At 41.3% G+C, this 26,056-nt stretch overlaps 1 protein-coding gene and 1 pseudogene across 4 annotated transcripts in view; one reads left to right on the plus strand and one right to left on the minus strand.

Annotated features, from left to right (window-relative positions):
• Positions 1-25,099, minus strand: part of APLP2 (amyloid beta precursor like protein 2) — an 82,087-nt gene extending 56,988 nt beyond the window's left edge. For all 4 annotated transcript variants that reach the window (XM_038535634.1, XM_038535633.1, XM_038535632.1 and 1 more), the window contains exon 1: positions 24,907-25,099. In XM_038535634.1, coding sequence (XP_038391562.1) covers positions 24,907-25,011 — 105 coding nt within the window. In that variant the 5' untranslated portion in view covers positions 25,012-25,099. The remainder of the gene's footprint in view (positions 1-24,906) is intronic.
• LOC119872118 lies at positions 9,961-10,062 on the plus strand (annotated as a pseudogene).
• Positions 25,100-26,056: the final 957 nt, after the last annotated feature.

Genomic DNA, 26,056 nt, shown 5'->3' on the forward strand with positions numbered 1-26,056 from the left:
CCACAAATAAGAGAGGAATCCTCACTCACACATAAACAAACAAATCCCTCTTCTTCCAGGCTTCTGACAACCACAGAACAAAATCCAAGGGTCATCCAAAAACAATAAAAATAACCAGAACAGAAAGATCATATATATGATGTTCACATCACACAGGAATTGCTGATTCAATTATTTTTAAGTCAGTAAACATTTTAAGGACCTTACTTACAAGAGTAGGCTCTAAAGACAACAAAATGAATGAGTTACATGTCCTCACATGCACGGAGGCTTGGCTTGGTAGGGGAGACAATTCTATAAACAAAACAAGCCTGATAAAGCTTCTTCAACTCTGTTATATAGGAGGGTCCCCAACTTCTATCTGACTGCCTCCTAAAAGACAGTTAAAAGTTAAGCACCCCCCCCCAAAAAAAGTTAAGCCCAAATAAAAGGTGCAGTGATGGTGGTACCCCTGGTATCTACAGGTGTCATATTATAAATTGGGAGTCTATTCCTGAACAAATTTGAAGAGCAGACACAAATGTTGTTATAAACTTAAGTATTTCGATCATAGAGAAGTTCTTTTGGAGTGTTTCCCTTCATGGGCTAGAGTGGCTGAGGCTTCTTAAAAATCTTTAAGTCTAATCAAGTATAGAGAGATGACATCTTTTCCTGGAAAACTTCCCCGGAACAAGTGTGAGTATCCTTTATGGCTCGAAGAACCTTATTATTACCTTCAAGGTTACCCACCTGGATGATTCCCCATCACCAAATCATTATCATGAATGCATCAATCACGTCAAGGAAGCAGTCCGGCATTTTTCCAAAGACACATTACTCCTCAATTCAGCTAACTTTTCTGGAAAACCCTGTGCTATTTCCATACCAGTGCTTGTAGCCTTCTCCTGAATGCTGATTTTCTTAAAAATCCACTTAATCATGTTTGTTCCTGGAGCAATCAAATCAACCTTCCCTTGGACTAGAAACCCCCTTCCAATGATGATTTACAGACATGGCCCAGACCAAATTTAATCACTTACTCTTCATAATAACATGCCATTTTAATTTGAATTCAAACACATCATAAAAGCAAATCAATAAAAGGCAGACGACAGCTTGGCAACCATCAGCAAATTCCAAACAATTGTATTTTGGATGAAAAACTGACAACCACCTTGCTAAACTGATCTTATGTATTCCTAAATAAAAAGTCCCAAATAGTAAAAAGCCCTTATTCTTTAATATAGCACTACAATCCACAACCATATATGTGTATGGGTGTTGTATATACAGACACAAACGATATGTTGTATGTATACAACAAATTCAACAAAATCTTAAAAATTTGCCCAGTGAAAATTGAATATGGTTTGAGAGCATCAACAACCACACCAGTTTATGAAACATTAGCTCTACTACAAGTATTTATATGTCCTTAGTAGATAAGCCTCTAAATGGTGTCAACACAAACACTGCAAAAAAATTATTTCTACCAACACAGTACCCTTTCCGCAACCCCCCTCCGCAGTCTCCTCAGCAGTGCCTACACAAAGGCAATTTTCAGCACATATGAGAACTTGTGTAGCACACACACGGTCTACAAAAATCTCTCAGTTTTTTTCTAAACAGTCTTATAGGGCACCTGGGTGGCTCAGTGGTTGAGCATCTGCTCAGGTCGTGATCCTGAAGACCCAGGATCAAGTCCCACATCACTGGGTTCCCTGCAGGGAGCCTGCTTCTCCCTCTGCCTGTCTCTGCCTATCTGTGTGTCTCTCATGAATAAAGGAATAAAATATTAAAAAATAAAAAATAAAAAAATAAACAAAAAATAAAAATAAAAAAATAAAAAATAAACAGTCTTACAAAGTCATCAGAACTAGTTCACCTTTAACCCTTCAAAGACTGGCAAGTCAAGCAGCTATTTATGTATAGTACTATGTGTGAGTACCTCAGCCAAATTTGAGCAATCCAGGTTGGCTTGTATTAGAATAACTCTCCTTTCACTCTCCTGGTCTCTTGGGAACAGCTATTAAGTAGCTGAAAGAATTTTTGAATTCTTTTGAATTTTTGAAAGAATTTTTGCATCTTATCTCTAATACTTAATGCCAGGATGGAAGCAAGTGTTCATATTAGGTTAAAGCCACTTCTTTGGCCCTATGAAAAAACTGGTTTCAAACATTTCCATAAGTATGTAAGACTAATAGCTGCCTACATTAACATCACAGAAGCCCTATGTTAATCTCAATAATATTTAACATAGTATTTTACTTGGCCAACAATGAACTCTACCTATGGTGGTATAAAATAACATAAACTTATCTGTATTTGTAGGGGACACTCCTGATCCGTCTCTTTGCTTTCTTCCAAATATCTGTTCCCATTAAACCCACAGATATACCAAATACTGGATATGGCACTGAGGTGATATCCCAAAGAAATCCATCTTCACAAATTACCAAGTAAAAAGACGCTAAAAATGCTATACCTATAATACTATCTTCTTAATAATATGTATTGAAGGGGCACCTGGGTTGCTCAGTTGGTTGATCATCTGACTCAGTTTCGGCTCAGGTCAGGTCAGGATCTCGGGGTCATGAGATCGAACCCTGCACTGGGCTGAGCTCAGCATGCATCTGCTTGGGATTCTTTCCCTTTCCCTCCACCTGCTTGCTTGCTTATTTTCTCTCTCTCGCTCAAATAAATAAATAAAATATTTAATGAAAATAAAAATAATAATGTGTACTGAAGTAACCATCATTACCTCAAATGGGACTTGAAGTTTATGTTCTGTTCTATTTCCTATAGCTTCTCGCAGACAGACATAAATGCTGCTCTCATAATATCAGATTACCGTGGGGATATTTTAATGAAATCCATTCATCCACTAGATCTACAATATGCCTCCACTTTCATTGTTCTGTAACAAGTTCAACTTCTTTATTCACTACATATACACATAAAACCACATGTAATGGCTCAATTTGGCCGGGAGCTTATCAGGTTTTGCATCTTTTAAAATCAATATTTAAAGCATTTTAATCTGATTTTAATCGCTGATTACTATTTCCATTGTTTAAAAACAACACTAACCAATCTGCAGTCTCAATGACTTGTATCAATTCACAAGATTAATCTTTCATAATGATAGCTCAGCAGGATATTTTATTAACGTCGATTCTGAGGAATCTAATCAAGCCTCATTTTCCTTAAGAGTTGCTAGAGGGGGTGCCTGGCTTGCCCAGTAGGTATAGCATGTGACCTTTGATCTCTGGGTCTGACTTTGATCCCCACGTTGTGTAGAGACATTTAAAATAAATAAATAAAAAGGAGCTGCTACAAGGAAAGACGTTTACAGAGCAGTAAGCAGCAATCATCTTCAAAAGGGAGTGGGGGCAGGGCAGAGGTCAATCAGATAATCCAAGAAGATTCTGTTATGAAAGGTGGTTCTCAGGTCACTTGAAATCTGCCGTAATAAACATTTATTCCAAGAGACAATTTCAATCCAACTTTCTCTTTCTCCTCTTTTCAACAGGGTTGGAAACTCTCTGCCTACGGATAAGAGAAAGGTGATCGCAGCAGAAAGGAGTCTAAGGCAAAAATGCACCCACATTCAACCTCCCCCAGGAAAAGTGGAGACTCCTTCCATCTAAAGGGGGCCGGTGCTACCAGAGCATGGCTGTCAGGTCTTCAAATTTTTTAAACCTGGAAACAAATTTTTTTTTTTTGGAAACAAATTTTAATATAAAAATCCTTATTATTTGGAAATGGTCATTTTTTTTTTTTTAAGATTTTATTTCTAAATGACCGCTACACCCAATGTGGGGCTCAAACTCATGACCCTGAGATCAAGAGTCATATGCTCCATCAACTGAGCCAGCCAGGTGCCCTGGAAATGGTGATGTTCAATTTGAATTTAAAATACAATAAAGCGGGATCCCTGGGTGGCGCAGCAGTTTGGCGCCTGCCTTTGGCCCAGGGCGCGATCCTGGAGACCCCGGATCGAATCCCACGTCGGGCTCCCGGTGCATGGAGCCTGCTTCTCCCTCTGCCTGTGTCTCTGCCCCTCTCTCTCTCTCTCTCTCTCTATCATAAATAAATAAAAATTAAAAAAAAAAAAAAGAAAAAAAAAATAATTGTTTAAAAAAAAAAAATACAATACAATACAATAAAGCCCAACGTGGTGGGAGCCAAATAAAACAGAAGCCCAGGGCACCTTCTGTCTGCAGGATACAGGCTTTCCATCACCACTTGGCGGTTATATACTGGGAATCACAGTTAGTAGAGATGGTGATTAATTTCAGAAGCTAATGGTCGTCAAACACCTAACACCCAGGGGCACCTGGGTGGCTCAGTTGGCTAGGTGTCTGCCATTGGCTCAGGTCATGACCCCAGGATCCTGGAATCGAGCCCCGCATCGGGCTCCCTGCTCACCGGAGAATCCTCTTCTCTCCCTCTCCTTCCTGGTTGTGTTCTCTCATTATCTCTGTTGCTATCTCTGTCTCTCTCAAATAAATAAATAAAATCTTTAAAAAACACACACACACACACACACAACCTAACACCTGGAAGTTATAGTATAAACTAAAAACTAATCACAGTATATCAATTATAAACAATTTGATTACAAAAATTTATGTGAAAGACCTAAAGATTTAATACTGAGATGACGGGATCCCTGGGTGGCGCAGCGGTTTAGCGCCTGCCTTTGGCCCAGGGCGCGATCCTGGAGACCCGGGATCGAATCCCACGTCGGGCTCCTGGTGCATGGAGCCTGCTTCTCCCTCTGCCTGTGTCTCTGCCTCTCTCTCTCTCTGTGACTATCATAAATAAATAAAAATTAAAAAAAAATTAAAAAAAAAATACTGAGATGACAATACTACTCAAAGCAGTCTACTAATTCAGTGCAATCACCATCAAAATCCCAAGTGTTTTCTGCAGAAATTTTTTTAGAAATCTTAAAATTCATATGGAATCTCACAGTCTTGAAAAAAAGATCAAAGTTGGAAGACTTATGCTTCCTGGTTTCAAAACTTACCACAGAGCTACCCATAGTAATGAAAACAGTGTAGTACTAGCATAAAGATAAACACACAGAATGGAGAGCTCATAAATAAACACCTGCACATATAATCAAATGATTTTTGACAGGGGTGCCAAGAGCATTCAACAGGGAAAAGACAGGCTTTTCAAGAAATATTGATGGGAACACTGGACAGTCACCTGCAAAAGAATGAAGTTAGAACCTTACTTTAGGGATCCCTGGGTGGCGCAGCGGTTTGGCGCCTGTCCTTTGGCCCAGGGCGCGATCCTGGAGACCCAGGATCGAATCCCACGTCGGGCTCCCGGTGCATGGAGCCTGCTTCTCCCTCTGCCTGTGTCTCTGCCTCTCTCTCTCTCTCTCTCTCTCTGTGACTATCATAAATAAATAAAAATTTAAAAAAAAAAAAAAAAGAACCTTACTTTAAACCATAAACAAAATTTAACTAAAAATGGATCAAAAACCTAAACACAACAGCTAAAAAGATAAAACTCTGGGAGTGGAGCCTGACATGGGGCTCGATCCCAGAACCCTGAGATCATGACCTGAGCCAAAGTCAGGTGTTTAACTAACTGAGCTACCCAGGCACCCCAAAATGTAAAAGTCTTAAAAGAAAACACAATGGCAAAACAAAAAAACACAAAGGCAAATCTTCACATTTTATTTGGCAATGATTCCTTAGATAATAACACCAAAAGCACAGACACAAAATAGCTGAATTGGACTTTATCAAAATTAAAAACTTCTGTACAAAGGGCACTATCAGGAGAGGGAAGACAACCTACAGAATGGGAGAAAATATTTGCAAGGGATATTTGATAAGGGATGAATATTCAGAACATATAAAGAACTCCTACAACTCAACAACAAAGACCCAGTTCAAAAACGGGCAAAAGACTTGAATAGACATCTCTCCAAAGATACACAAACTGCCAACATGAAAAGATGCTCCGCGTCACTAATCATTAGGGAAATGAAACCCACAATGAGATATGATTTCACACCTGTTAGGATGGCTATTACCCAAAAAAACAAATAACTGTTGGCAAGAATGTGGAGAAATTAGAAAGCTCACACACTGATGGTGGGAATGTAAAATTGTGCAGCCACTATGGAGAACAATTTGGCAGTTCCCAAAAAGTTCCACAGAGAATTTCCATATGATCCAGGAATTACACTTTTCAGTACATACCCAAAAGAATTGAAAGAGGAACTCAGATACAAATAAACCAATGTTTACCACAGCAGTATTCACAATAAGCAAAAAGTGGAAACATCCCAAATGTCCATCAAAGGATGAAAGGATGAATGAATAAACAGAATGTGGCATATATACACACAATGGAATATTATTCAGCTTTAAAAAAAGAATGCCATTCTGATACATTTTCTTTGAAAACAGTATGTTTTATAAGAACATTTATAAGAACAGGCAAATTAATAAGAAAGGAAAACAAAAATTTTTTTTAAATCGTTAAGAGAGGTTTCCAGGGGCTTGGGGTGGGGGAAGAGACAGGGCCTTAATGGGTAATGGGCACAGAGTTTCTGTTTGATGAAAAGTTCTGGAAATGGATAGTGCTGATGGTTGCAGGGCACTGTGAATGGAATTAATGCCACTAAACTATACACTTAAAATTTACCATTTTAACCATTCAATGTTATACATATTTTATAAAAAAAAAAAATTATGGGGCACCTGGGTGGCTCAGTTGGTTAAGCCTCTGATTTCGGATCAGGTCATGATCTCAAAGTCGTGAGACTGAGCCCTGCATTGGGCTCCATGCGGGACATGACACGTGCTTAAGATACTCCCTCTCCCTCTGCCCCTCCCCTCCCCCTCCCCACACATGCAGGTGCAATGGCTCTCTAAAAAGAAAGGGAGGCGGAGAGAAGAAAAGGAAGAAAGGAGGAAGGAAGGAAGAAGGAAGGAAGGAAAAGTTTCAGTTGTATAATTCAGAAAAATATTTCATCTTAGGCTGGCATATATAAAATATTTGGAGATAAACCCTAGAAATAAGTTTTTTTTAAAAAAGATAAACTGGGTTAAAACCACCTATTTTAAAAGACTGGAGGGATGCCTGGGTGGCTCAGTGGTTGAGCATCTGCCTCCAGCTCAGGGTGTGATCCCAGGGTCCTGGGATTGAGTCCCACATCGGGCTCCCGCACAGGGAGCCTGCTTCTCCCTCTGCTTGTGTCTCTGCCTCGCTCTCTCTCTGTCTCTCATGAATAAATAAAATCCTTAAAAAAATAAGACTGGAGAAGTGTTGACTATCACTTTTCCAACAACATTAAAGGTTTCTTTCATTTATCATCTTAGTAACTCATGCGTTGCTTGCAGCTAGTGTTATTTCTGCTGTCACAGTGCCCTGCATACAGCAATTTAATAAATATGGGCTAATAATGAGGACTATGAAGAATTTCAAATGAACCAATTACCATGGTTTTAAAGTCCTCAACTTTAAAACAAGTTATATCCAAAGGTTCTTTTAAATGTCAATTTGAGATACAGCTAAAATGATAAAACAAAAAAGAGGCACTATCCATCATATACGGTTTACATTAGAGAAAAAAACAGAAATATGAATATCCAATTACAGAGGAATGAATTAAATAAATTACAGCATGGGAAGATCCTTGCTTTTATATATAATATATTCTTGAAAAAATGAGCAAGTTCAAAGATATGCATGTTATTTGGGGATTTTGCTACAAGAAAGGTAATGATTTCTACAAATCTCAATTACTCCCAGTGTTTCAGGACAAAAAAATATCCTTGAAAACTTAATTCCAGCATCTGAACACACTCCTTCCTGGGGCGACTGGCTGGCTCAGTCAGAAGAGCATGCAACGCTTGATCTCAGGGTCATGAGTTCAAGCCCCAGGTTGGGCCTGGAGGCTACTTACACAGGGGCCCCTGGGTGGCTCAGGCAGCAGACTCTTGATTTCAGGTCAGGTCATGATCTCAGGGTTTTGAGACTGACCTCTGCATGGGCATCAGGCTCAGGTCATGACCTGGGATGGAGGTCCACCTCAAGCCCCACTGGGCCTCCCTGCTCAGGGGGAGTGTGCTTCTCCCTCTACATTCCCCCCACCCCCGACCCCCACCCCCACATGGTTGCTCACTCTCTCACTCAGAATCTTTTCAAAGAACAGTGATAATAAAATACATAAAAACATTCCCTCACTTTCCTACATCATGGAGCCCACTGAGTGGTCCCCTAACTTCAAAGACTCCAGAAAGCACCACATAAGAACCAACACTTAAGCCACATACTTTTTATCAATACAATAAGCACTTTGCTTCCCATTTTCTCACTTATTCTTATAAGAGCAAAATGCATTCATATATTCAAATTGTAATTCCAATACTGCAAATACCCAACCACTGATGGTCAACAGCATTCTTCTGCAGTAACTGGAAACGTCTGCATCATTTTAAGTTCTCCATATTCAGGGTATGGAAGCGACTTGGGGTGTATAAACATTGTACGTTTAAAAATGCAGGGAGGAAAAAAATAAAAATAAAATAAAATAAAAATGCAGGGAGGGCCACTGCTGGATCACTCCTAAGCTTCACCCACACTATGGCTGGGCCCCTGCGCACCCTGCCAGCCACCCTGACCCTGGCCCTGTCCCTAGCCCTGGCATGAACAGGAGCCGGTCTCCAATGGTGGGCACCCCATGGGCAGCTGACCATGTCAATGAGGAGGATGCGCGGCAGGTGTCAAACTTTGCCCTAACCAAGTCCAACAAGGCGAGCGAGGGCACTGCAGGTGGCGCTCAGGGGGTGGGCCTCCACGAGCAAGTTGTGGCTGGGATGAACTACTTCTTGGGCGCCGAGACTGGCCGAACCAGATGTACCAAGTCCCAGCCCAACCTGGACAGCTGTCCCTTTCGTGACCAGCCACACCTAATGAAGAAAATGCTCTGCTCTTACCACACATACACTGTCCCCTGCTTGGGGAAGACCTCCACGGAGAAGTTCAGTGGCCAGAATGCAGAGGACCCTGTGACAGGCTGGTCTACTCTGGCACCCCTCTCCTAAGCCTTCCTAAGCCTTGGAAGGGCAGTCCTGCAGACTTCCTAAGCCTTGGAAGGGCAGTCCTGCCCAGGTGGCTATCCCCTCAGAGAGCTGACCCCAGGATGCAAGTAGAGAAGGGTTCTGGGGCATTTTTCCAAATGCACCAACATGTAGTATGTGTGTTCTGCTCCATCTTAATCATGTTACTTTTTAGTAACATCGGCTAGAAAGAATACTACTAAATTTTTTTTTAAATGCAGGGAGTTCAAAAACCCCAAACCACAAAGAGTGATTCAACCAAAAGCAGTGTATAATATTTAAGACCCTGGAAAGTTATTCAATATGTCAGATGGGAGGGAAATGGGTAATATCCATTGTTTTTAAGTAAGATGTATAAAAAGAGTGGGAAAATAAATTATTTATCCAAATGGTAAATACTTTAATTCTTTAATCAGTTAATTTTTTGGTTTTGTTTTGCTTTGCTTTACCTGTAACAGTCTAAATTTTTCTCAATGATTTTGTATTTCTTCTTTAACACATGATACATTCTAAAGCTCGCCTTTAATTATCATCTGTAAGGAGTCAATTTAGAATCTCAAGTCACTTTTTAAAAATAGTTGTTTTAAGTAATCTCCACACCCAACGTGGACCTTGATTGAACTCACAACCCCAAGATCAAGAGTCACATGTTCTTCCAACTGAGCCAGCCAGGTGCCCAAAAATCTCAGTCATTTTTAATAAAAGATTTTAAGAAGTGGCAAATAGGTCCCTGAGATAGATCATACACATCTGAGTCATAAAGGACAATTACTGATAGTGGTTCGATAGCTGAGAAACTGAGGGCCTTAGAAGAGTTTTTCCTTGGCTTTCTGATTACTAAGAACCACTTACTGCAATGTTTTACCTCCATGTTGATTGTCGGGAGCTTGCTTCAGAGCACATATACTAAAGTTGGGATGATATAGAGAAGATTAGCATGTCCTCTACACAAGGATGACAAATTCACAAAGCATTCCATATTTTTTTTTTAAGATTTTATTTATTTGACAGCAAGAGAGAGAGCAAGCAAGACAGCATGCACAAGCAGGGGGAACAGCAGGGGTAGAGGGTGAACCAGGCTCTCAGCTGAGTAAGGAGCCTGATGCGGGGCTCGATCCCAGGACTGTGAGGTCATGACTTGAGCCAAAGGCAGACATCCAACCCACTGAGCCACCCAGGCACCCCAAGCATGCCACATTTTTACTAAAACTAATATTATATAGTATGATAATTGGAGTAACAGCCAAACCTCAAAAAAAAACTTTTTTTAATGTTTTTAAAATTTTAATTGTAAAACTGAAACCACAGGGGCATCTGGGCAACTCAGTCAGGCATCTGCCTTTGGCTCGGGTCATGATCCCAAGGTCCTAGGATCGAGCCCCACATTGGGGTCTCTGCTCAGTGAGGGAGTCGACGCTGCCTCTCTTCCCCTGGCTTGTGCGATCTCTCTCAAATATAGGAGTAAAATCTTTAAATAAAAGTTAAAAAAAAAAAAAAAACCTGAAACTATATTAACTATAAATAAGAACTCAATGGATGGACTTCAAGGCAGATCAAATACAGTTGAAATAATTATTAGTAAACAGAAAGATGGGCCAGAAAAAAGACTATCGAATGAGGCCTGGAGAGACACAGAAGACACAGTGGCAACGTCTAAGATGTTTGTTTTTGGAGTCCAATGGGAAAGGAGAAAATTAGGTGGAAGCAATATTTAAATACTTAAAAAGAGGGATGCTCAGGTGGCTCAGAGGTTGAGCTTCTGCCTTTGACTCAGGTCGTGATCCCAGGGTCCCGGGATCAAGTTCCGCATCAGGTTCCCTGCAGGGAACATGCTTCTCCCTCTGCCTGTGTCTCTGACTCTCTGTGTGTCTCTCATGAATAAATAAATAAAAATTTTTTTCAACGATACTTAAAAAGAAAACAGCTGGGAATGTTCTAAAACTGATTAAAGTCATCAAACCACAGACTCAAGCAGGTCTACAAGAATACATTTTTTTTTAATTTAATTCTTTTTTTAGAGAGAGAGAGCACGCAAATAGGGAGGGACAGAGGGAGAGGAAGAGAGAATAGTAAGTAGGGTCCACACCCAGCAGATACCTCGACCCCCAAGATCATGACTGAGCTGAAATCAAGAATCAGACCTTTAACCAACTGAGCCACTCAGAAACCCCAAAGAGAACCTATTTTTTAAAAAACTACGCCTAAGTATATAATAGCATAATTGTTGAAAACCAGATTCAAAGAGAAAAGCTTGAAAGTAGACTTAGGAACACATTATTTTCGAAGGAGTATAATTATGCTGACAACAAATTCAAGTTGTTGATAACATTCAATATTAGGATATTGGTAACAAAATATCAGGAATGGAGTAAACGCTGTAAGATGAGGAAAGAAAATTCTGTTCTCAATGAGCCTATCTCTGTCAAGAAAGACAATGGAAAAGATATCTGGTGAAAGAATACATCACTAGCCAACCTACCCTTAGAATTCTAAAGTGTTTTGGAGTCCAAAAATTATCCTGGAAAGGTCAGAGATGCATAAAAAATTAGAATAAATATGTAAATCTATATCAGAGCCTCTCAATTTTACTACAAGTGTGAATTACATGAGGGGTTTTTAGGAAATACTAATGCTTGACCCTCTGTCAGGAGATCCTGATGTCATTTGTCCAAATTGGAGCCAGCTATCTCTATTTTGCAAAAGTTTCCCAGATGATACTCATAATGCCTCCAGTCAATCGCCACCGACCTAAATTCACTTGACTGTATAAAAGGCTTGTGTAACGTCCTCCGGGGTTTAAAATGAAATGAACATACGTGATAACCATGGCAAGAGATGAGAAGGGGTTAAATGGAATTAAAGTCTTCTAAGGTCTTCTATTGTCCAGGAAGAGGAGAAAAATACCAATTAATGTAAGACACTGGTAAGTGACAGATACTGAAATTTCTCAAGTAGCCACTAAGTAATAATAAAAGATATATAAATACGTTCCAAAGTAATAAGAGAGAGAAGTTAAACAGTAACAAGTTCCAAAGGGATTAACTAAGAAAACAGACACAGAACTGGCAAAACAAACAAAAAGCATTAAATATGATGGTAGATGAGAACCCAAGCATATCAGCAGCCCCATTAAATGTAAATGTACTAAATATTCCAGGAAAACACAAGTGCTAGGTTAACAAAAGAGAAAACCACAGCATATGTAAAACATATAGAAATATTATTAGACAAAGTATTAATAAAGGCAAAAAATATTACTGGAAACTATGGGAGATTCCATTCTTCAGGAAGAGATAGTAATTCTAAATCTGGGGGAACTTGGGTGGCTCAGTCAGTTAAGCTCAGGTCATGATCCCAGGCTTGAGCCCCATGTCAGGCTCCCTGCTTCTCCCTCCACCCCTTGCCTGGCTTGTGCTCTTTCTCACTCTCAAATAAAAATCTTTAAAAATAGTAATAATAATTCTAAATCTGTACACACCTAAAAACAGCTTCAAAATAAAACATTGTCAAAACTACAAGGAGAAAAAAAATTATCCAAAAAAATCATTAAGGATAAAAACCTGAACATAAAAACATGACCAGCACATACATACAAAACATCAGAAGTTTAAAAAAACAAAACACAACAAAAAACATCAGAAGTTAAAACTGAAGAATAGACATTTTCTTCATGAGCAGGATGAAAATTTCACCATAAATCAGTCATAAAACAAGTCTCAACAAATTCCAAATGACTGAAATCATACAGACTAGTTCTCTGACCACAATGCAGTTAAGCTGGATTAAATAACAAAAAGACAATCAGAAATATCCCCCATATTTAGAAATTAACAAATGTACTTTTTGCTTTTAAGTAGGCTCCATGCCCACTGAGGAGCCCATCCAGGAGCGAGGAGTGGGGCCTGAACTCATGCCCTGGAGGTTAAGACCTGAGATGAGGTCAAGAAACAGACTAACCGACTGAGCCACCCAGGTGCCCCAGCAAATGTACTTCTAAATAGCCCATGGAGAAAAAAATAGAATTATAATGGAAAACCAATTTTTTTACTGAATGATAATAAAAATAGTCTTATCAAAATTTATATGGTGGGGGCATCTGGGTGGCTCAGTCAGTTAAGTGTATGACTTTGGCTCAGGTCGTAATCTTAGGGTCCTGGGATCAAGCCCCAAGGCAGACTCCAGGTGGCTCAGCGGTTTAGCACCACCTTCAGCCCAGGGCGTGATCCTGGAGACCTGGGATCGAGTTCCCCACCAGGCTCCCTGGGTGAGGCCTGCTTCTCCTTCTGCCTGTTTCTCTGCCCCTCTCTCTCTCTGTGTCTGACATGAATAAATAAATAAAATCTTTAAAAATAAAAAAATAAAATGCTTGTTTAAGGGTACAAACTTAACTAGTAAATAAGTTTTGGAGATCAATGCACAGCACAGTGATTATAATCAATAGTACTATATTACAAATTTCAAACCTACTAAGAGACTAGATCTTAATTGTTCTTACTACAAAAAAGATAATTACATTATGTGATAGTGGTTATTAGCTAACATGACAGTGGTAATCATATTGCAATATATAAACCAACACACTGTACACCTTAAATTTGCACAATGTTATAGGTCAGTTGCATCTCAACTTTTAAAAAATTAAATAAATAAATAAATAAATAAATAAATTTTTAAAAATCCCTTGTGAACAGCAGCTAAAGCCCTGTTCAGAGGGAAATTTATAGCTTTAAATTAATATGAAAGCAGAAAGGCTGAAAGAAATTTTTCAGCAGTCATATCAAATTGTTTGAAAAAGAATAAATTAAGCCCCTGGAAAGTAGAAAGAAGAAAATAATAATCAGCAGAAATAAGTAAAATGAAGGCTGACTCAGTCTGTAAAGCACACGACTCTTGAGCTCAAGGCTGTTAGTTTGATTTGGGTGTAGAGATTACTTAAAAATAAACTCTAAAAAAAAAAAAAATAGAAGAAAATGCAAAATAAACATACAACAGAGAGGATCAACAAAGCCCAAAGTTGATTATTTAAAAAGACTTAACACTTGTAGGAGTGACTAAATAAAGCAAAACAAATACACAAAAATAACCAAAGTGAGGAATGAAAAAAGAGGGCATCACTGCAGATTCTACCCATATTACAAAGACTACTAAGAGTGTATTATAAACAAGTTTGATCAAACAATATCAATTTAAAAAGTCCAATGTCATAGATTACTAGAGAAACTTAACCAAACTCACACAAGATAGGTCTAATCCTATTTATATATATATATATATATTTATATATATATAATTTGTAAATGAATTAAATCCATACTTGGAAACCTTACCAAAAATAAAAGTCCAGATGGCTTCACTGGTAAATTTTTTCCAAACATTAAAAGAAAAAATAATGTCCAATAAAAAAAAGAGGCAATAACCTCTCTCTCCAAGTCTTTCTGAGGCCATAGAACTTTGAAACCAAAACCTGATATGTTATAAAAGAGAAAAACAGGATAAACCCTTTTTTTTTTTTTTTTTTTTTTTTTTGAGTAGGGGTTTGAACTCATGACCCTGAGATCAAGACCTGGGCTGAGATCAAGAGTCAGACATTTAACTAAGCTACTGAGGCATCCTTTTCACAACTTGAAAAAAAAAAAAAAAAAAAATCAAATCCACTTTTTTAAATGATTTTTTTTTTTTTTTTTTAAGATTTATGCAAGAGAGAGTGTGTGGGACAGAGTGACTGAGCCACCTTGGGTACCCCCAAACACACTATTGAACACAGAGGCAAAAATCCTGAATATTATTTTAGCAAACCAAATCCAGAAAATAAATAAGTTTGGCTCATTTCAGGAATGCATAAGATGCTTACATATTTAAAAGATTAATCAATATATTTCACACTATCAAAAAATATATGTATATATTTCACACTATCAAAATTAAAGAGAAAAATCATATGACCATCTAATCATTTGGAGAAAAAAGTGAAAAATAATCAATATTCATTCCTGACAAGAATCTTGAGCAATTAGAGAATAAAAGAGCTCCTCCCCAATCTAATAAAGGACATGGTATCTACAAAGAAATCCGTAAGTATCATAAATGGTGAAATGTAGTTTCCCTCTTGAGATCAGGAAAAATAAAAAGATACCAGCTATTACTACCACTTTTCTGAACATTTTACAAGTCATAGCCAGTGCAGTAAAGCAAGAAAAAGAAATTAAAGCTCTAAGAACTGGAAGGGAAGAAATTAAAAACTGTCAAAATCCACAGAACATATTCAGAAATTTTCAAAATTACTAATAAATTTTTAGAATCAGTGCACAAATTTAACAGGTCTCCTGGATACAGAGTCAATTTGGAAATATCAACTGCATTTCCACAACCACAACAAAAGGACAACAAAAAATTTACAACAGCATTAAAAATAACCAAATACCTACAAATAAATCTAATACAAGATGGTACAAGAGCTCTATGCAGAAAGCTATAAAAAGATTGAGAGTAATGAGAGAAGACCTAAATAAAGGTATGTGCCATGTTTCTAGATTAGTAGACACATTTTCTCTCTCTTTATATATATGTATAAATATATATATCTTACATAGGCTCCACGCCCAGTGCAGAGCCCAGTGCAGGACTCAAACTCACAACCTTGAGATCAAGACCTGAGCTGACATCAAGACTCAGACGCTCAACCAACTGAGCCATCCAGGTGCCCCTGGAAGACTCAACATTAAAAACAATCAACTTTTCTCCAATTAACTAGACTCAGGGCAATCTCAATCAAAATTCTGACAAGTGACTGTTTTCAGCCATATGCAGCAAATATATATATATCAGAAAAAAATTATGAAATAGTCAAAACAATATTAAAAGACAACCTAGGTAAAAGGGCATGCTCTAGCAGATATAGAATCTCATTATAAAGCACAGTTATTAGGAGAGTATAGACTCGATGCAAAGATACACACAGACATCAATGATTAAGAGAGCCGAGAAACAGACTCACCCATACAGAGATATTAATTAACAATGAAGGCGCCATGGGAGAACAGAAGGGAAAGGATGACCTTGACAATAAATGGTGCAAGCTGGATAGCCATATGGTATGGGCCACATACCCATATGGAAAAGATAAAAATAAAAAGACCTGTGCTTCTCATTACACAAAAATCAGACCCAGGTAAACTGTAGCTCTAAGTGTGGCAGGCAAAATAAAAAGCTCCAAATAGACAATCTAGGAGAATAATTTTATGTCCTCAGGGTAGGAAAAGACTTCTCAAATAGTACTCACACAAAGAAAAACACCTATCACAATAATAATAATAAAGAGATATGTTAGACATTAAAATTAAGAACTTCCTCCAAAGGGATCATTAGGAGAGTAAAAAGGCAAATCAAAAAGCAGAGCAGTATCCCAATAATATCAAACTGGAAACATCCCAAACGTCCATTAGCAAAACACATCATGGTTTCTTCATATACTGGAACACTACACAGCTACACTCAACAATATCGATGACTCTCAAAACCATGTTTAGTGAAAGAAAGGCACCTAACTACATCGGTCAGAAGAGCATGTGGCTCTTGATCTCAGAGCCGTGAGTCTGAGCCCCACACTGGGTATAGAGATTACTTGGGGGAAAAAAATTAACAAAAACAAGCTTAGTGAAAGAGCCCAGATACTTAAGAATACATACGGAAGGATTCTATTTATATAAATCTAGAAAGCAGGATAAAGTACAGTGAATAAGGACAAATGGTTGGATGGTAAAACTATAAAGAATAAATAATTACCAGAAAGGTCAGTGTAATAATTACTAGAGGGGGCGGTTAGGGTGGGAGTGTTCTATTTTTTACCTTGGCAGTAGTTACATCAGTATGTGTTTTATGAAAATACACTGAGTTATAAATTTTAAAAAGCTCAAAAATACTCAAGGGCAGTGCTCGCTTCGGCAGCACATATACTAAAAAATACTCAAGGGCTTTTGATGTAGGGAGGGTTGCAATGGTGCCATGTATGCCTGGCACCTTCAGGAGGACGGGGCTACCTTCACTTCCACTTCAAGTATCTTAGCTTTTAAATCATAATTATGTTCAAACAATTAATTCGCTGCATTGATAAACATTTATTACAACTCTAAGAACCTGAACAAACTTCTTTGGAATCCAAAAAGAAGAAAGGGACGTCTCTCAGCATGAAAACATGAACGGGAATGCTAAACTCCCAACTCAAGATAAGAGTTACTTCTGGAAAGAAAGGTTAATGGGATTGGTAAACGTTCAAAGGAGGCCTTTCTACTGTAATGTTTTATTTATCTATGTTTTAGTACTCAAAAAAAAAAAAAGGCTAAAGCAAATATGGGAAGTGTTAAAATTTAACAAAATTGGGTGGTGTATATAGGAGTATCTTTGTATTTCTACCATAATATGTTGGAAATATTCATAAGGGAGTAAAATAAAACCATGTCCTACAGTCTTTTCATCTCATTTCTCCACGGAAAAACTCTGCTTCAGTTTCCTACTTAGCCTTCCAGAAACAAACTATAAAATATTCTAAAAGGCTTATGTTCTTCTTCACCACCACCACTAAATCCCACACTTTCTTCTTCTCCCAAGCTAAATATCTCCCTTACAGTTTCTCCATGTTTCATGTCAAATTCTTCATATTCCTTATCATTCCAGCCATTCTGTTCTAGACAGCAACAGCCCTCAAAATGAAGGGCCAAGATCCTAATCAATACCCTGCATGAGGGCAGCCTGGGTGGCTCAGCGGTTTAGTGCCACCTTCAGCCCAGGGCGTGATCCTGGAGACCCGGGATCGAGTCCCACATCGGGCTCCCTGCATGGAGCCTGCTTCTCCCTCTGCCTATGTCTCTGCCTCTCTCTTTCTCTCTGTGTGTCTCTCTCTCATGAATAAATAAAATCTTTAAAAAACAAAACAAAAAACCTTTATGAGGTTCCTCCAATTTCTCAGTTTTGCCAGCAAACATTTAACCCACAGATAATTTAGGTAAGAATTAGTTCTTTTTCCTTCCAGCCAGCCCACCTGTTCTACAAGCAACCAGAGAATGCCCTTGCTGCACACATGCGGTCATCTACCCAACTCCTGTAGCACTTTTCCAACAGAACCCAACCCGCTCGCAGTACCGCTCCCCTGCCAACATCTGGTTTGGCTAGGAGCATCTGGTGCAATTCTGTCCAGTAAGATTTGAGGGGAATTGTGCTGGTGGGCTTTGAGAAAGATTTCTTCACCCTTTAGGGGAGATACACAGGAAGAGGTCGTCCCCTCCTCCCCTGGGCATTATCATACCACAGCATGTCCTCTGGAACCACATCCGATCTGTAACCATCAGAGGTGTTTGGCTGCGAAAGGGAGAATGGAAAGGTTGCCCAGAGCTACTCAGTTAACTGATCTCACAGGTGTCCCACTCCAAATGCTGATTAACTTTTTTCTGGACCACAATCTTATCCCAGTCAGTGATAACCATCAACCTCCTCCTATGGTTTGTCTATCAACTAGCTAGGCTAGTGACTGTAAATCTCTTCCAAATAATCCCATCCCCTGACTTTTATAAGACTCCCCCTCCTCCACCACACACACACACAAACGGGGGGGGGGGGGGCTTTTAAATTTCCTTTCCTTAAATTTTGCAGAATACGAAGATGAAACAAAATTATTATTTAGAGAGAGAGCGAGAGAGAGCCCAAGCATGATGGCACATTATATAAAAAGGCATTAGAAGTTTTTGGAAAATCCATGGAAAATGTAAAAAGACAAAGTCTCCTGTAATTATATCCTTCAAAGATAACCACTTTGGTATATAGTTTGGCATATACTGGTTCATGATATATCTAACTTCTATGAAATTAATTTCTTTTAAAGCAAATACTTACATCAGATTTTTTGGTAGTGGGGAAGACAGAAAAGGAGATCTGCAACCACAAGAGAGACCTTATGAAACACCCTGACGCAGATGAAAGAGCAACAGACTTAGAAGAGGACAGATGGATTTGTACCTGGGCCCTGCTGATTGGCCTTAGGCCCCTGACCTCTACTGACTCCCTTTTTAAGTGGGGATAACAATACTGACTTCAGTAAGCTGCCCACAGAGACTAAGAAGATAATGTGCCCAAAAGAGTTCTGTTAGGGTTTTTTGTATGCTGCTGTTTTGTTTTTCTGTACTTGCACACAAGAATCACCTGGGGAGCATTTAAAACTGAGACTCCCAGATGTACTCAATGAGATTCTCTGAGGGTGCGGCCGTGAAATCACAGGCAAGTGCATCCTGTAGAGTAAAAAGCACTATGCATATTTGTTTTTTACTACTGTAGCATTTAGCATCTACAACAGAACCTCAGGGCACCTGGGTGGCTCAGTGGTTGAGCATTTGCCTTTGGCTCAGGGTGTGATCCCGGGGTTCCGGGATCGAGTCCCACGTTTCCCGGCAGGGAGCATGCTTCTCCCTCTGCCTATGTCTCTGCCTCTCTGTGTCTCTCTCATCAATAAATAAATATTTTTAAAATAAAATAAAAATAAGTAAAACAGAACCTAACAACAGTGATTCAACAAACACTCGTAGGCTAAATAACAAATGAAAAGCCTATTTTAAAAAAAGATTATAGTTGGGGAGCCTGGGTGGCTCAATCGGTTAAGCAGCCAACTCTGATTTCAGCTCATGTCTTGATCTCAGGGTCATGAGACTGAGCTCCATGTTGGGTTCTGTGCTGGGCATGGAGCCTGCTTAAGATCCTCTCTCCCCCTCTGTCCCTCCCCACTCTCCTTTCTCTCTTAAAAAAATTTTTTTAATAAATAATAAAATGAATTGAAAAATAAAAAGATTATAAAGGCATTTCATTTAAAAAAAACATCTTCAGGGCAGCCTGGGTGGCTCAGCAGTTTAAGCGCCTGCCTTCTGCCCAGGGTGTGATCCTGGAGTCCCAGGATCGAGTCCCACGTCAGACTCCCTGCATGGAGCCTGCTCCTCCCTCTGCCTGTGTCTCTGCCTCTCTCTTTGTGTGTGTCTATCATGAATACATACATAAAATCTTAAAAAAAAAAAAAAAAAAAAAAACTTCATGAGCTTATGTAAAAAAAAATTGAGCAAAAATAATTAGTTGTACAAAGGACTAGAACCTATTTCTTTTTTTTTTTAATTTATTTTTATTTTTTTAGAACCTATTTCTATTTGAATGGGCCGATATGGTCCACTTTCCATCTTAGGCCATAGATCAAGGTATACAATACTAAATTTAATTAAGCATCAAGGTAATCTACTTTATCTCACTAAAAAACAACTCTTGAAAATTGGAATAGAGACAATTTCAAATTCTCTCTCAAATGACCCCCAGAAACTACAATTACTGTACAAAGATTTATCCCTACCTTTTATCAGACAGAAAACTTGATTTTCTTACAGTAATTCATTTCAGGACAACTCAAAGTAATAACTGCTAGGTACCAACTCCAATATGCAATATATGCCAGTTTTACGAAATATATGTACTTGATCTACTAAGGTATACATCATGTTTACAGTGAGGTTTCCCTGGAAGATACGTTTTGAGATTATTTTTCCCTTTTTATTCATCTGTATTTTTTAAATTTTACAATGAATGTGTACTACCTATAAAATTTTTCTTCTGTTATGTCAAAAAGAACATGTGGGGACCCCTGGGTGGCTCAGCAGTTGAGCACCTGCCTTCAGCTCGGGGCGTGATTCTGAGCTGCAGGGATCGAGTCCTGCATCCTGCATCGGGCTCCCTGCATAGAGACTGCTTCTCCCTCTGCCTGTGTCTCTGCCTCTCTCATGAATAAATAAATAAAATTTTTAAAGAAAGAAAGAAAAAGTGCAGAATGGGGAGCCTGGATGGCTCAGTCAACAGACCATGTGACTCTTGATCTTAGGGTTCTAAGTTCAAGCCCCACACTGGAGGTAGAGATTACTTAAAAATAAAATCTTACCAAAAAAAAAAAAAAAAAGTACAGAAGCCCAAGAATTCAGAAAGGGTGAAAAACATAATTAAAGATCTTGAAAGGCTTAAGCTTTGATTTTCCAAAGTCAAAACATCAGATAAGTTAAACATATCTGATTCTTAGGGGCACCTGGTCAGTCAGGTAAGCAACCGAGTCTTGATTTAGGGCTCAGGTCATGATCTCAGGGTCATGAGACTGAGCCCCCAAACAGGCTCCCCACTCCGTGGGGAGTCTGCTGGAGATTCTCTCCCTTATCCTGCCTCTCCCTCTGCCCCCTCTAAAATAATAAATAAATAAATCCTTTTTAAAAATCTGTTTTTTATATTTGGAAAACATGAATAACCCTTCACATTTTACTGCCAAGACTTCTAAGCTCTTCAGCTTTAAAAATAACTATGTTTTTGAATGCTATAAAAAACATTATTGGGTCAACTGACAACTGGAATATGGACAGATTTGATTTTAACATCATATCAATGTCAAATTTCCTTAAATCGATAACTGTACTAACACGTAAGACAATTTCCTTGGTTCTCAGGAAATATAAAGTGAAGGAATTAAGGGGCAGGATGAATGGAACTCATAAATACTTCAAAAAATACATAAGAATAGAATAAAAAAATAAAGCAAATGCTGAATAGGAAAAACATTAACTGGTGATTCCGGGTATGAGAGTTATTTGTACCATTTTCGCTATTTTTGTAAGTTTGAACTTCTTTTTAAATAACATTTTTAATTGAAAAAAGTAACCAAAAAAATGACACTTAAAATTGTCCTAAAAAACATTTAAAAGCATGCTCGATCAATTTCAGGCAAGACATTAAATTAGCATCGTCTAGAAGAAGTATAATATGAGCTATATATGTTGTATTTTCAGGTGGCCGCATTAAGATTAAAGAAACAGGTGAAACTAAGTTTAACATATTTTACTTAGCCACGGTTTCAAATTCCATCATTTCGATGTCATCATCAATACAAAAATTACTGAGATATTTCACAATTTTTTTCATTGTAAATCTTCAAAATCTGGTGTGCATGTTACAGTACAATGCATTTCAGATGCTAAATTTGCATAGGAAATACTTGATCTGCATTTAGATTTCATTAAATGTACAGTTCAAAAAGTAGATCCACATAACCAAATTCTATCAAAAACAGCTAAAAGTTTTCCAGTCCCTGAACTATCAGTTTTAAATGTCAACTTAAATTAATTAAAATTAAATAAAGTGGAAAACTCCTTCCCGCAATCATACTGCAAGCTCAGTAGCCACATGCCTTTAAACTGTCATATAGCCCAATTTTAGATAATGAAACAAAATCCCTCTATGACAGAAGGACCTGATTGCTAAGACTTAATTTATCATATTTATCAAAAGATTTTTAGTAGTCATGATAAAATGATGACTGCTAATCCTATCAGAAGCCTTGGCATCTCCCCAAATCATAATCAGACATTCCCTATACCACTCAGAATACCAACACAAAGCCTTCTTTATCTTCTAAGTCAGTTGTCATACCTTGTTATCTGAGGTTCCTGAAAATTGTCTGTCAAACGGCCCTCTTTTAAATGTAGCAGAATGAACCCGAGTTCTGGCTCTCGGAAGCATCAATGTCCATTGTTACAGAGTGCAGAGTTTCAGCACAAATACCGTCGGAGAATCCCGAATGGGAACATGCACACAACAGAACATATCCCGGATTTAAAAGAGATGACCTCGGTACAGAGGCAGGTTTTTCTTTTTAAACAGGTGTAAGAGATTAATTCAGTCCACACCAAGCAACACTAAAGATTCGCCAATCAATAATTCTGCGCCAAGCAACTTGATCAGGGATTTGGCTAGAATCCCTTTGGCTAATCTCAATAAAGACCTTCCCAAAGACATCCCGATTTAGGCCATTCTCATCTAAATCAAGGTTTAGGCAGCAGTCCTTTGCCTGACAGCAAATAAATGAAATGAAACGAAACATGCACAAGTAAAATTTTGCCCACTTGACGAAAGGAAAAATTATCTGAAAGATCATTTAGTGAGGTCAAAAATACAGTTCCAAAGAACAGAAGTCAGCCTAAAACAGCACTTATAAACCATTTTAGGGAAATGTCTAATTCCTACCTTCTAACTAGCCAGCCTTTTCAATGGAACAACGTTGTGGGTAACAACTGAATTTAATCCACAACTGGTTTTTCCTTCTCTGCAGGCACACATACAGGTGTTAATATTCTGCTTAAACTTGAAAGGACGTTAGTCTTTAAAACCTACCAATCCTTTACTGTGCATCTACTGGCGCCTTAAACTACGAATCCCCTGGGGAAGTGAGGGAAAAGAGGGAGCAGGATGGTTTTTGACACCATGACTAAAAATTCTACGTTCCAGACAAAAATCCTTTTTTTTTTTTTCCTTCCTTTCGCATCCTGCTGACCTAGCTTGCAACATCCCATCGGGGGATCACAGATAGAAATCTAACCATTGTGTGGAAACAAAAATAATGGTCTACAAACATGTGTATATAAACATTAACTCTACTTACAATACGACTTCCCTTCCCCCTTCCTGCAAAGAATCATAAAGCTTTAAGCAGGATGAATACAAACGTTTTAAGCCGCCGCAGCGGAGGTGTGTTCTTGATTAGACGTATCTGACCCTGCAGATGTCTGAACATTCTGTAGAACACATTCTAACTTGGGGTTGTTACTGGAAACTTCTCGGCCGATGCCTAGGTCATGCAATCCCTTCTCTCTGAAATTAGCCAAACGTGCAGAAATCCATTGTAATTTTAGAAATAGTGAAGAGTGGAGAAAAAGGAGAAAAAAAGAGAAAAAAAAGCTACATCAGAGACCCATTCGGGTCCAACAGTTCAAGCACTATTTCGAGAAGGCAAGGAAGAATAAAAGCTGCACGTCTCGCTCAGGAACACACAGGGTTTCACGAAGCCGCAGGGTCCGGGCCAGGCCGTGGGCCCCTCCCCGACCCCGGCGACCCCGGCCCCGCCGCGCATCCCGGCTCCTGAGCCACCGCGGAGCACGAAGGTTTCTGGGCTTGTCCGATGCATCGCAGCTGCTGCTTAACTCCGAACACCCCCCACCCCACCCCCCCAAAAAAAAAGAAAAAAAAAAAAAGTAGGATGAAACCAGAGTTTTTACGGCGTATTCGTCGGTTCCTCTCGTCGTCGCTGGAACCCACTGAAAAGGGGGGGCAAGGCCGGCGCGGGAGAGGCCCTTCCCGGGTCCGCGAGGCCGAAGCCGCCCGAGGCCTGGTGCCCGCGCGGCGGGTCCTCCCGAGGGGGGCGCGGGGGGCGCGGGAGGCGCACCCGCCGCCCGGTGCCGGCGCTGCTCCCGGGGCGGCCCGAGCGTCCCCAGGGCCCCGCGGCCGTGCAGGGGCAGCCCGCCAACAAAGGCGGCGTCCGCGGCGTGCAGGGTGCAGGGGCCCCCGCATCGGGCCCGGGGCCGCAGGGCGCAGAGGTCCCCCGGGGAGGCGGCGGCGCGGCGGGCGGGATGGCGATGGGGATGGGGCTGGGGGCGGGGATGGGGCTGGGGATGGGGCTGGGGATGGGGCTGGAGATGGGGCTGGGGATGGGGCTGGGGATGGGGGCGGCCCGCGCCCTCCGCGCGCCCCCCCGCACGCACTGCGCCCCCTGAGCCCCCGCGCGCACCCCGAGCCCCGGAGCTCCCCCCGCGCGCCCCCCTGCGCCCCGATGCCTTTCATTTGGCCTCTGCGGCGGCGGAGGCGGCTCGACCTCCAGCGCCAAGCGCCGCGCCAAGCCGGGCGGGCGGGGCAGGCGCGCTCAGCCCGCCGCAGCGCCGACCACCCCCGCGCCCCCGGCCCCCGGGGCCCGCCCGCAGGCCGCGCTCCGCGCCCGCCCGGTCCCCACCTCGATGTAGCCGGCCAGCGCCGCGGCAGGCGCCGTGAGCCCGAGCAGCAGCAGCACCAGGAGCTTGCCGGTGGCCGAGGCGGCCGCGGTCCCGGGGGCCGCCATCCCTCGCCGGGTCGCTCTAGCGCTCGACTCCCAGGCGCGCACGCGAGCTCTCGGGACGTCTCCCCGCCGCGACCCAGAAGCATCTGAAGCCCGGGCGCCGCCGCCCCGGGGGTTTTACACCAACCGGAACTGACTTCACCGGACCACGCCCCCTCTGCCCGGCGCCCAATGCCGGCCCGCAGAGCCGCCCCAAGGCGCCGCCCCTTGCCCAGCCCAGGCCCAATCAGGAGACTGAACAGCCTGCGCCTCCCGCCCGCCGCGACCGCGAGCCCCGCCAGGCCCCGCCCCCGCCGCTGCCGGCCCCGCCCCCGCCCGGGACCCCGCGGCCGCGCGGCGAGGGGGTGTGCGCCAGGGGCCGGGGGCCGCGGCTGCGGGAGGCGGGGAGGCGGGGAGCCCGGGAGCCCGGGAGCCCGGGAGGCCGGGAGGCTCGGCCCCCGCCCGGGGAGAGCTCCTCGGGCCGCGCTGCGCCGCTGCGGCCGCCTGCAGCCTCCCGACTCGGGGCACGCCCCGCTCCCCTGCCCCGCGGGGTATTTTTCAGATTCCTTTGGGCACTACCGTCCGAGGTTCTGGAAATGGTTGTATTAAAAACATAATTTCAACAATTTTGATGTTGTTGTGCGGAGCCCAGGCAGGCTCACGCTGCACGAGCGAGCCCTCCTCCTCCCCAGACCCTGCGCGGGGCTGAGCATCGGCGCTCCCGTCCCCGTCCCCGTCCCCGAGCTGGGCGCTGTCTCCACGCCTTTGACCTCTGGTCCTTAGGCCTTCTCCCGACCGCCCGAGCCCAGGGGTGCAAGGACCACGATGACCCTAAAGCCCAGGTCCCCTTCCTCCCGTGTTTTAGGCAAAGATCGTCTTTCCTCCTTATTTAGTTTAAGATCCCTGCAGGAGACCTGCTTCCCTGCTTTCTTGCCCCACTGCATTTCCACTTCGACTGGGAAAACGTTCTGCTGCCCCATTTCACAACTGGCACGGCCTCGCCACTGCGAGGGCACTGCTGGCTTTGTTTCCTTTCAATAGCCGTGTGATTTATACACCACCCTTTGCA

This window comes from Canis lupus, chromosome 5 (genome assembly GCF_011100685.1).
Source record: "Canis lupus familiaris isolate Mischka breed German Shepherd chromosome 5, alternate assembly UU_Cfam_GSD_1.0, whole genome shotgun sequence".
NCBI classification, from domain to species: Eukaryota; Metazoa; Chordata; class Mammalia; order Carnivora; family Canidae; genus Canis; species Canis lupus.